At 40.4% G+C, this 13,019-nt stretch overlaps 1 protein-coding gene across 1 annotated transcript; it reads left to right on the top strand.

The window, feature by feature from the left end:
* Positions 1-312: 312 nt before the first annotated feature.
* Positions 313-11,218, top strand: cmpk2 (cytidine monophosphate (UMP-CMP) kinase 2, mitochondrial). The gene is made up of 5 exons (XM_061225085.1): positions 313-940; positions 5,407-5,521; positions 5,801-6,002; positions 9,706-9,939; positions 10,626-11,218. Exons 1-5 carry the CDS (start codon positions 368-370, stop codon positions 10,747-10,749), a joined length of 1,248 nt encoding a protein of 415 aa, XP_061081069.1. The 5' UTR covers positions 313-367; the 3' UTR covers positions 10,750-11,218.
* Positions 11,219-13,019: the final 1,801 nt, after the last annotated feature.

Genomic DNA, 13,019 nt, shown 5'->3' with positions numbered 1-13,019 from the left:
CATAAAGTTGCTTAAATCAGACCCACATTATAACATTTACACAGTAACTTATGTCTAGGCTTAAAGCATATTCTTTTCAGTAAAACAAATATCTTTTATAACGTCAATCTCTTCAAAAATACATTTAAAATGAAATAAATTAAGTTTTTATTAAAACGGCTTAATTTCTAAAAATCTCTTTCCAGATCAATATACTGTAACAGTGTGTCAACATCCTACTTTCGTTTCTGTTACTACGATAAAGTAACTGAGCAATATATTGTAGAGTTTCACTTTCTCGGTAAGTTTCGATTTATCTTGCCTCACGTTTCCTGTCAGCTGCTAGGTGGAAGTCTTTTTCATCAGTGAGGGCTACATTCGTTGTAATATGGCTAAACAGGTGCTCTGTCGTTTTGGTCAGTGGTGTTCCCGTGTTTTTGCCGTGGAGTGCCAACCTAATTCGGACCCCGTTTATTTTGCTTTGAGTAAAAATCCACAAGCAAACCTCGCAGGCGAGTTTGAAAAAATATTTGGTGGGGCGAAGACGTATTCGTTCCACGTTTGCACTGATGAAAGATTTCAAAGAGCAATGTTGTATGACGATCTTAAAAATAAGTTAATTCCGGCGTTACCAAGAGGCAGCGTATTGGACGTGTTCTCTTTTCTCCCCGGTGTGAACAACTCGTTGTTCCGGGGGTTTCTCATCAAAGATGCAGATGCAATGCCTATATTCGACGAACTAGTTAAGAGTTCTTGGGTGAATGTGTGCGCATACGTCCAGGAGCGAGACAACCAGTGGTGGCAGCACTTGTGGTCCAAGTCAGAAGATGGCACGGCGGTGCTGGTCGATAAATTTTGCCTTGTGCCAGCTCGGATGCCATCATGTCACCCATCAACCCTAAACATCATGGGTAACGATGTGTTTTACCGCTTTGGAGACGCCAACAAAGTTGTGGAACAGGTAAGTATACACTTACTGTACACATTTACTGTTCATGCATTTAAAGTTGAATATTCCCATCTAGCGATCGATTCAGGTATTGCATGCCAAAGGGTTCACTTTTCTATCGCCTGTAAAAATGTGGGCACCCTGGTTTAAATGTCTGTTACAATGAATCTGTACGTGATCGAAAGTACACCTGGACTCTAAATAACCCACACATCACTGCAAAATACCTACAAAAAAGAGTAGCAGACACAGTCAAGGTGTTCACAGGACAACAATACAAAATACTTTAAACAGCAAAGACCTACATGGCAGAGTTGGCAGAAAAAATGACCTCAACACAAAATGAAGCGTCTGAAGTATGCAAAAGAATATAACAAATATTCTTATAACAAAAATGCAGTCCTGAAGCCTGTGCTTTGGACTGAAGAAACCAAAATTGAACTTTTTTGCCACCACCAAAGAAGGTATGTTTGGTGAAAAAAGAGTGAAGCCTTTGTAGAGAAGAACACTTTGCCAACTGTTAAGCATGGAGGTGGATCCATTAAATTTTGGGGTTGTGTAGCTGGGGGCACAGGAAATATTGTGCGAGTGGAATGAAGAATGGATTCTACCAAATATATTTAAAAAATTATATTTGTGACCTCAAAAATTATCAAAATGATCAAAAATCGATAAGATACTGCAACCATGGCAAGGAAATCATTCGAGTATACAGTGCATCCGGAAAGTATTCACAGGGCTTCACTTTTCTTATGTTACAACCTTATTCCAAAATTGATTAAATTCATTTTTTTTGGCGCTTTTTGCTATTTAATTAAAAATAAAAAAATAAGAAATCACATGTACATAGGTATTCACAGCCTTTGCCATGAAGCTCAAAATTGAGCTCAGGTGCATCCTGTTTCCACTGATCAACCTTGAGATGTTTCTATAGCTTAATTGGAGTCCACCTGTGGTAAATTCAGTTGATTGGACATGATTTGGAAAGGCACACATCTGTCTATATAAGGTCCCACAGTTGACAGTGCATGTCCAGGGTGTCTCGAGGCACAAATCTGGGGAATGGTACAGAAAAATTTCCGCTGCTTTGAAGGTCCCAATGAGCACAGTGGCCTCCATCATCCGTAAATCGAAGAAGTTCGGAACCACCAGGACTCTTCCTAGAGCTGGCCGTCCGTCTAAACTGAGCAATCAGGGGAGAAGGGTCTTAGTCAGGGAGGTGACCAAGAACCCGATGGTCACTCTGTCAGAGCTCCAGCGTTCCTCTGTGGAGAGAGGAGAACCTTCCAGAAGGACACCCATCTCTGCAGCAATCCACCAATCAGGCCTGTATGGTAGAGTGGCCAGATGGAAGCCACTCCTTAGTAAAAGGCACATGGCAGCCCGCCTGGAGTTTGCCAAAAGGCACCTGAAGGACTCAGACCATGAGAAACAAAATTCTCTGGTCTGATGAGACAAAGATTGAACTCTTTGGCGTGAATGCCAGGCGTCATGTTTGGAGGAAACTAGGCACCGCTCATCACCTGGCCAATACCATCCCTACAGTGAAGCATGGTGGTGGCAGCATCATGCTGTGGGGATGTTTCTGAGCGGCAGGAACTGGACGACTAGTCAGGATTGAGGGAAAGATGAATGCAGCAATGTACAGAGACATCCTGGATGGAAACCTGCTCCAGAGCGCTCTTGACCTCAGACTGGGGCGATGGTTCATCTTTCAGCAGGACAACGACCCTAAGCACACAGCCAAGATATCAAATGGCTGTGCACCGACGCTCCCCATCCAACCTGATGGAGCTTGAGAGGTGCTGCAAAGAGGAATGGGCAAAACTGCCCAAAGATAGGTGTGCCAAGCTTGTGGCATCATATTCAAAAAGACTTGAGGCTGTAATTGCTGACAAAGGTGCATCAACAAAGTATTGAGCAAAGGCTGTGAATACTTATGTACATGTGATTTCTTAGTTTTTTATTTTTAATAAATTTGCTAAAATTTCTAAAAAACTTCATGTTGTCATTATGGGGTGTTGTGTGTAGAATTGAGGGAAAAAAAAGAATTTATTCCATTTTGGAATAAGGCTGTAACATAACAAAATGTGGAAAAAGTGAAGCGCTGGGTGTCTCGGTGGCGCAGCCTGTAGAGCACTGACCGCATGCTCATTGCGAGCCGCGACGCATGTCTTCCCCTCTCTCTCGCTCTCATTCTTCCTGTCTCTCTATACTATATACTATCCAATAAAGCTGAAAAAGGCCTAAAAAATATCTTAAAAAAAAAAAAGTGAAGCGCTGTGAATACTTTCCGGATGCATTGTATGTGGCAAAACGACACTAATACACTTTCTAGTAACCTACTAGTTCAGGCGATTGAACATTAAAGTATTAAACTCTTCTTTGAAATCGTCACTAATTGAGAAACTGTGCTCAAATCCTCACTGGTTTAGTAGTAGGTTACTTGAACAGGCCCCTTGTTTAAGGGTGGCCTGGCATATTTACAGCTCAATCCTGTCCATTTCAAATGGTTTAAAAAACAAATGCACTTTGATTTGTCAAAATTTCTCAGTGAATCCATACAAAGCTGGTTACAATTCCAATATCATCCACTAGAAAAAGGTGACCAAATGGCTCAACAGATTATATGGTTGAATTCAAGTAGAGTAATAGGTAATAAACCTATATTTATAAAACAATGATTTGAGAATAGAATTATCTTTGTAAATCATATTCTAACTGAAGAAGGTAAAATTATGTCATATGAACAAACTACTAAAGTGTATGGACAAGTTGGTTCCTTGCAAAGTTATAATCAATTGAGCAGTGGGTAGCACTGCCGCCTCACAGCAAGGAGGTCCTGGGTTCGAATCCCAGTTGGCCGGGGCCTCTCTGTATGGAGTTTGCATGTTCTCCCCGTGTTCGCATGCATTTCCTCCGGGTACTCCGTTTTCCTGTGACCCTGTTCAGGATAAGTGGGTTAAGATAATGGATGGATGGATGGATATATCTCTTTTATTTAAAAAGTAAAGGTTCTTTTGATATACCATATAAAATTCAGTACACCTAGGAACAGTTTTTTAATGAATCCCTCCCATATACCCATGGAATGTGATATATGAATCTGTATATATAAAATAACTATTGATTCCTTTATGTGAGCTTTCCTGTTGAAACTATTGTATAGAATTTTAGTCACCAAAGAAATGCTACATAGATGGGGTATAGAACATTATTCAGTATATAGATTTTGCCAAGATGAAACCGGTATCTCAGGGAAATTATGAATATAGTTTGTATGGTTCAAGGTGGAAGAAAATCACACAGGCTGAGGGTTGGTGATAGGCCACATTAGGGACAAAAAAAGACAAAGGGAAGAAAGAAATAAAAAGGAGTAGGAAAAAAGTCTGAATTAATTAATTGCACTAAAACTGTAAATATTGCTAGAATATGATATTAACTATTATCGTTAATGATATCATTATTGTTACTTTGTTGTTGTTGTTGTTTTCTTTTATTATAACTTTTGTGTTATAATTTTCTGTTCACTTTTGTTCAATTTGCATGTATGACACTGACTTTCCTTTCCAAATAGTGTTTGTATGTATGTATGTCAAAAAGTCGTCACCCGAAATGGGGTGGTGGTGGAGGGATAAAAAAAGAGAAGAAAGTATACGTCTAAATCATCCATGAAGTACCACCAGGAAAGTCAGATAAAGGTTTTGGATTGGCCACCATAGTCCCCAGACTTGAATATTATAGAAAATCTGTGGCGAGATCTCAAACATGCCATACATGCAAGGAGGCCAAATAATATTTCTGAGCTAAAAGTGTTCTGCCAGGAAGAATGGGGGAAAATTCCAAAAGGTAAGACTCTTAGCTGGTTACAGGAAGTGTTTACAAGCTGTTATAGTTGCCCAAGAAGGAGTTACAAAAAAAAAAAAAAAATTGACTTAAAAAATAAAGATTTACAAACAAGAAAAATCTTGTTTTAAAATTTGAAGAAATGTGGCATGTCTAACATTGTACCATTCTAAGGTCAGGTTCACTTAGATATTAATTGTAAAAGGTTTTTTGACCAGGGGTGCCCAAATGTTTGCACACGTACTGCATATTATTATTTAATGTGTTTTCGACTGGCTCAGACCATTTAATGTGCAATGGACGATAGTTGAGACTTACCGACGTTTCTGATGACCATGTATTCTAGTTATAAAACAAGAAAATGCAAGTCAAAAAAGATGGTACAGTGACTTCTACCCAATTTACAAATTTGGATTTGCTCATTACTGTAACACAATTCTTAAGACAAGAGGTAGAACAAATTGGTCAAATCGTCTGGCTGAGTTAATGGGTGGAAGAATCATGGCAGGACTTTTAGCCTACTTTCGAATCCCTGGACTTTCTACCTCTGATTTTTGTGTTCATTTAACCCAGAGTATATATGAGCCAAGGAGACATGACATGTATGTGCTGTGTCCTTTTCTGGTCTTCAGTGCAAGGAAATTATTCCTGAGGCAAAGGAATTGCTGGAACTGGTGGATCAGAATCTGACACTAAAGCAGGCTGGGCAGTTTCCAACCATAGTCATTGAAGGATTGGATGCAACAGGTACGTGTATAGCCTACATTTGTTACTTACTGAATATTGTAGGTAAATCAATAATGGCGTGATATTGGGAGGACTATCATTAGTAATAATCCGGTAAACTGAGCTTGATGTAGCCTATTCATTATGGCTTAGTTCTAGTCTCAATATGTGCGTCACTGAACCAGTCAGTGTTTACACAATCATATGTGCTGTGAATAATGCCCTTATTTTCTTAATTCAGTTTTTCCCACATCTTTTTCATCCTTCCCATTCTTCTTTCCTCTTGCTGTCATCCACCAGGGAAAACTACTCTGACACACTCTCTGACAGCAGAGCTCGGTGCCGCTTTGCTGCGATCTCCGCCGCAGTGTCTGTCTCCATGGAGACCACGCTTCGACTCAGAGCCCCCCCTCCTCAGACGGGCGTTCTATGCCCTCGGGAATTACATCACTGCCAGCCAGATTGCTACGGCAAGCCAGAACACTCCCGTTGTGGTAGACAGGTAGGTACATCAAGTCGGCCTATCATTTTTCCACAGGAGTTTCCACTCTATACTTCTCTGATCAGGGCTGCGAGCTGGATTCAAATCAGAGCCCCTGCCACATAATTTAACGTTTTCTATGGAGCATTATTCACTGGTTTAGCACTATGCTTGGTCTAGGGTAGCATGCAGCAAGCTTATCTTTGTGTTCCAGCTGCTACCAGTGATTTAATCGTGATCAATTATCTAGCTGTTATACCCTTTTAAGTGCTTGAAGGGAGAAACATTTCTGGTGACATGTTCACGCATAGCAGTGAAATACTACTAAAACTGTGAAGTGTGACTTCCAACCTGCGGCGTAACATGAAGGAGCAAGTGACATCACACACTTTGATGTTTCAATGGAGAGCACACTCTTGTTTGCCTTCTTAAGAATAAGTAGCAGAGTTTGTGGCAATGTGCACTGATAAATGTGACTGTACCTTCCACTCCGGGCAGCAAAAATGGGGAAAGAATTAAAATAACACAAATAGTTCAATTAATCCCTTCAACCAAGCCCTCTAGTGGCCATGATGCCTATGTCCTGCCCAACTTCGACATTCAGGGCTCCTGCAGCCAAACTATCAGTGGGGGCTACGAACTCTGTGTTCTCGCTTTATTAATAGTCAATACATGACAATCATATGAAATGCTTCTAAGTTCCACCGTTGTCATGTAGTTTGTCCAGTTAACTAGCACCCCCTGCCCAGTCTTATCTGCAACTAGTGTGAGACATTGGACAGTATTGTCTATCTGGGATAAATATTCTTTCACCCCCTAAAATGTTTAATCCATCTGTTGAGGAAATATTTTTGTGGCTTTTCCTCCTCGTCCCTTTTACATGGGTGAAGTTGTATTGGCAGCAATGATGTTGAAGAAGCACTCAGACTCAATGGTTGTTCATTACAAATCTTTAGTTTAAAATAAAATAAATCAATCTGGGGAATCTGTGTGCTCCGTGCAAGAAGCTTCAAGAGACCAGAGAATTCCAAAGTAACAGTAGTAAGTATCCTAGTCTTTATACAATATAGCTATCCAATAATTTGTCATACAAACATCACATTATCTCGCTTAACCTGCCTTAATATTTTCTGTCACTCTATGAGAGCTGAGCTATCTTAACTTTTCGCCACAGGCAAATTGGCTGGTGATTACTAACTCAAAACAATTCTCTGCAAAGACCCACATTGCTTGACCTGCATCGCCTGAGTCAAAACAGGTGGTATCCAATGTCATGGCTTTTTAAACAACTGATTACATGTTCTCTGCACTTTCATTAAACGTACTCTGTACTTTGCAGATCAATGTGTTTGAACAGACACACAGTTCTAATTACTCATGTTGACTTATTCATTTTAACAGCATTACAAATGATTCTTTAAATATTATGGCTTATCATTGTAGTACTAAACAGCATTTACAATATAGTATATAGATATATAGAAACATTTAGGAATGGGTATTTTTGCACATGATTCTCAAATCTAACCATTTCACAATTTTAATAAAAGCATTTAAATCAAACTTCATCATTATTCTAAACATTCCTGGTTTTCAATAAGAGCATTTTGATCAAACTTCAACACATCATAGCAACAAGATAAAGTCAACCATGGCACGAAGGTATTCCAATACTGCGGTGAAAAATGGTGCTCACTGAATAGCGAAATAAGAGTTCTTGTGTACTTCTACCAATATCCGCAACTAAATATGGAATAGATATACAATCTTACCACTGGATATACACAGAGAGATGTCCCTTTCAAGATTAAGTTGTCACTTATCTGTTTGAGAAATAAACACAAAAATCCTGCAGTCTTCCTTGCCCTACTAGGCCCTTTGTGATGACTGAGCTCACCAGTGCTCTTAATCATGTTCCAAATGGTTTATTTTTAAGTCTTAGGTTTGGCCTATGTATCCGTTTGTTTTTTCTTATGTCTCAGCCTCATAATGGCTACTTTGACTTTCATTGTCAGAACCTTGGTCCTCAGGTTGACAACAGCCATTAAAATACTTGCCCCAAGAAAGCAAATGAATACACGTGATTATTCAGAAACACCTACAAATCTATTTGTCCTGAAATAAGGGGACTGTGTATAAAAAATGCTGTCATTGGTGAGACCAAAATGTATAAACATACCTGATTATCTGCACTTCAAGCGGATGTGTAAGCATTGTTTGATTACACATTTAAATGTATGGAGTACAGAGCCAAATCAAGAGAAAACAATGCCTAAACAAAATGGAGCATACTGTAAGTCTAAAACTATCAATATGATGCATAGTAGCAGTGTGTGCATCTTACTTTTGCTTTTTCTAAATGGTAATGTGATGTGAAAATGCAAACATGGCTAACATCAGCTTGGAAAATATTTAATTGCGTGTTCAATTGGTTTATTAATCGAATATTAGACTGCATTTAAATATAGTCAAGTAAAACAGATGAACTGCTTTGTCTTGCTATACAAAGAAGAATTCGTTTTTTTTCCCATCGGGATAGTAAAAAAAAAAAAGATTACCCCTTTTAAGTTCAAGCCGTAATCATTTACATACATTTCACAACATTACTCTGATTCATTTGGCAGAAGAGTCCAACGTGCACCATGTGCAAATAACATTGGTATCAGCAAGTACCAAAGCAGGGTACTCAGTAAATATCTATATATTTATAGCAAAGCTCATCACAATTCCGACCGTGGATGTGAATTAAATAGAGATATAAAGCACACAGACATTAGACGTGTAACATGGTTAGCTCCGCTGGTTCGCTAGTAAGCACGGACGTGCAGTGAAAGCGAAGGCTGGTAGCAAATTACCTCGACAACACTCCCCGATGACGTAACCCTCAAAAATTCAAAAGAACGTTGTTGCCCTTGGCTAGGGGCGAGTTCGTCTTTAGCTGACTGGTAACGCGTTCGTTCAACAAATAATTTGGACAAGTGAGAGGCCGGGGTTCAAATCCCACCTCGGACTCAGGCAAATTTCTTCACCTGTTACAGACGCAATGCTTGTAGTTGTAATCAATATTACAATACAGGGCAGCCTGTAGTGTAGTGGTTAAGGTAAATGACTGTAGCCACAATAAGATCCGCACAGCCGTTGGGCCCTTGAGCAAGGCCCTTAACCCTGCTTTGCTCCAGGGGAGGATTGTCTCCTGCTTAGTCTAATCAACTGTACGTCACTCTGGATAAGAGCATCAATAATATAATGTAATGTAATAAAGCAGATAATTATTTGCAGAAAGAAAGTGTGTTTGTGAACTAGTGGTTGCCATAAATGGGAATAGACTGAGTAGGCATTACATTACATGACATTACATTATTGGCATTTGGCACACGCTCTTATCCAGAGCGACGTACAGTTGATTAGACTACGCAAGAGACAATCCTCTCCTGGAGCAATGCAGGGTTAAGGGCCTTGGCTCAAGGGCCCAACAGCTGTGCAGATCTTATTGGGGCTACACCGGGATTAGAACCACCGACCTTGTGTGTCCCAGTCATTTACCTTAACCACTACGCTACAGGCCGCCCCAGTAATAATAAACTGCTGCCCATTTTTCAGTGGAATGGGCCTACATGGCCTTCTACACTACATGCTAATAGATGTCTGAGATAGCATCAGAGTTATGGTCATCCTGCAGTTGTCTGTACACCTCAGGACCACAATGCCCTTCTTCTACCTCCAGGTACTGGCACAGCACTGCGGCCTATGCCATCGCTACCGCGGTAACGGGGAAGGTAGATAACCTGCCTGGCCCCGGGTCCGAGGTGTACCGCTGGCCGAGTGACCTGCTGCGACCGGACCTGGTCCTCCTGCTGACCGTCAGCCCGGAGGAGCGAATGAGGAGGCTCAGCGGGAGAGGGCTGGAGAAGACGCAGGAGGAAGCAGAGCTGGAGGCTAACCACCTGTTCCGCAACAAGTAAGTGCAGCAGCGCCACCTTGTGAGGCCGCTGTGCATGTACGCCTTCACAGAATCGACAGACCGACAGGGCTGTTGCGTGGTCAACAATTATTTTCCCTCGGTCTGCTGTGAGCACTCCTTCCTTTAGCTGATTCATGCTTTAGATGGTTTTGTCAGAAGGAAGCCATAGTCAACATTTTAAAATGATTGGTATTACTGCTACTACTTTGAAAATATGCAGCTAGAGATGTACTCATATGGTAGCCGACCCATCCAAAGCTATTCTGTCATTTCTGTGTGCTTTCCTCTTTCTGATTTTCCACTGCTTGTCTGCAAGTCTCAACAGTGTGTATTTCATGATTTTAAATAAACCTTGATTGGTTATGGAATATCATGAGACAAAGTAAAATTAAAAAGTATGTGGCCTTGAGACAGCTTCAGAGTTCTGCTCACCTTGTCAGACAGAAGAGAGCCTGGGCTTTCACTGTAATTTTACAAAACTTCCATTTACATACAGTATGGTTCTCCACAAAACAAGGAACTTATACAGGGAGGAAAATATGTCTGTAAAAATCATACATTTCACATTATGTGTTTTGTAGGCAGCAAGGAGCACTCCAATTAAAGTATGCATCTTCTCACTTCATTCATGATAATGATTGTATGAGTGGTGTAGTTCACTGGCTCCTCTCCGTGCTTTGCAGAGTGGAGCAGGCATACAAGAGGGTTGAAGATCCAGCCTGCGTCGTGGTAGATGCCAGCCCTCCGCCAGACCAAGTGCTTCAAGAAGTGTTGCGCTTAATTAGAGACAAATGCCACTTAAATTAAGAGCAACACGTCTTCAGAGTGCCCACACAGAGGCGATAACTTCTTCTGGCCACTGGGTGGCACTGCGGTGTTATGAAAGAGCTCCCTACTTTATACCCCAGGCAGGACTGACTTCATTTAACAGCCACAGTCCCACACAATTTTGGTTGGAGAACAGAAGGCACAATGCTTAGCCAATGAACAGCCAGTGAACACAGACTGGTATCAGTGCCTGTTCGTGTCTGCCGTAGTACACGTTTGCTCCTATTATATAGAAGGCATCATATTGTTTGGACACAACCATAATTTAGAAAAATTTTACTTGGACACAGGGTTGTATGGTGACAGGAAATGAAAGACTGTATTTTATGTACAGTATTGAACTTAATAGCAAAGTTGAACACGCTACGTGTGGGCAAATATAATTATTTTTACATTTTTAAATGTGAATAATTAGGAATATACATTACCATTAAAAAGTTTGGGGTCACCTTGTCTTTTTCAGCCTTTTCTGATTTAATATTTTATTTTCCCTATAAACCAAAAAAAGTGGTCAAAGCACAGACTGAATTTTTGGTTTCACCATGTAGTAATTACAGCACTTTTTCAAGTTTAGTCCCCAATTTCAGTGTTTGAGACAAATTAACATAATGTGAAATAAAATAGTCATATTTTGTATTTGGTTGCATATCCTTTGCATACCATGACTTCCTGATGTCATCAGAGTCTGGATATCTTATATTCAGGTTGTCTTACAGGCGATACTAAAACTATTTGCATTTGAATGGATCTCAATGGATATTGGGGGGTTGGACTACATTGAGGTATAAATTATGCTGATACAGTATGGAACACATTTGTTGGCTAATTGGCTTTAAGTCATCAAGGGTCCAAGGTATGAAATGAGCCTCAAACCATCAAGCTGCTGCCAGATATGCAGTAGATATATGAAGCCCTTGAGGAACATTCTGTAATTTGTTTTGTCACAAAGTGCCACATAACATGGATGTTCATATCAGCCGCCATGATCAAAACAGAGACATTCAGGCCTCCTTTGTGGGCAATATGACTTAGACATTACTAGTTAATAGGCTGGGCTACATCACTAAATGTCAATGGGATGCACTTTGCTTTGTCTGGGTGGGCTTAAGTTGGCCAGTATTCTTTGAGGTATTGTTGCATAAGCATGCACTAGCAGCTCACCAGGCACCAGCAGATTCTGAGCTGTCATCAGTGAGATGTGCGGGTACAGACACACACACACACACACACACACACAAACACACTATCGCTCTCTCTATCGCTCACTCTCTCTCATATGCAGTTGCCATCCATGCAGACTGCAGGTACAGTAGCTCTTGTGTGGGCAGAAGATTAATTTGTTGATTTAGTAATTAAGAGTCAGGCAAGGTTGTGGTCACAGTCCCTTCTTGTGGTAATGTCATAATCCCCTCCTGCAGTGTATCAGTCTAACTGATTGAGTTATCACACACGAGATGTGCTACCACAGATCTTCAATACACATCAGATATGCACCTACTTTCCTTCATCCCTCAATGGATTCAGTTGGCTCCAGTTGCTCTAAGCATTAGTGTATTACCTGTGCAATTTCTGTCTTAAAATCCTCCCCCTTGGGTATATTCACAATAAGCCAACACAACAGAATGTTTACAGCATCAGGAAGAGTAGAGACAGCTTTCAGTGTTGATGAAATGCAACTGACCATCTAGTCAGCAAATGGACAATTGGTGATGTAATACAGCAAATAATATGCATCATACCACAGTTTATGTACCCACAGGAAATAAAAGGTTTGAGTAACACTATGTTCCATATTTGATTGAACTGAAATGTATACTCACTGACCACTTTATTAGGTAGACCGATACAACAGCTTATTAATGCAAATATTTAATCAAGTGGCAGCAACTAAATGCATAAAAGCATGCAGATGTAGTTAAGAGATTCAGCTGTTTTCCGGACCAAATATGAGAATGGGGAAAAAATGTGATCTCAGTGACTCTGACCGTGGAATGATTGTTGGTGCCAGACAGGGTGATTTCAGAAACGGCTGATTTCCTGGGATTTTCACAGACAACAGTCCCTACAGTTTGCAGAGAATGGTCATCCAGTGAGCAACAGTTCTGCAGGCAGAAATGCGTTGTTAATGAGTTCACTGAGTATACTGCTCTTGACTTCAGGCAACAAGTTTATTTTGTATTGATAATATACGTATATGTTTGCAGTAAATGCCCTCAAAACCACTGTATCATTTAATTGCTTGCAAACAG

The sequence above is a fragment of the Conger conger genome, chromosome 1, assembly GCF_963514075.1.
Source record: "Conger conger chromosome 1, fConCon1.1, whole genome shotgun sequence".
In the NCBI taxonomy this organism is placed as follows: Eukaryota; Metazoa; Chordata; class Actinopteri; order Anguilliformes; family Congridae; genus Conger; species Conger conger.
The sequence above is the reverse complement of the archived record's forward strand: the minus strand, read 5'-3'. Positions and strand labels throughout refer to the sequence as shown.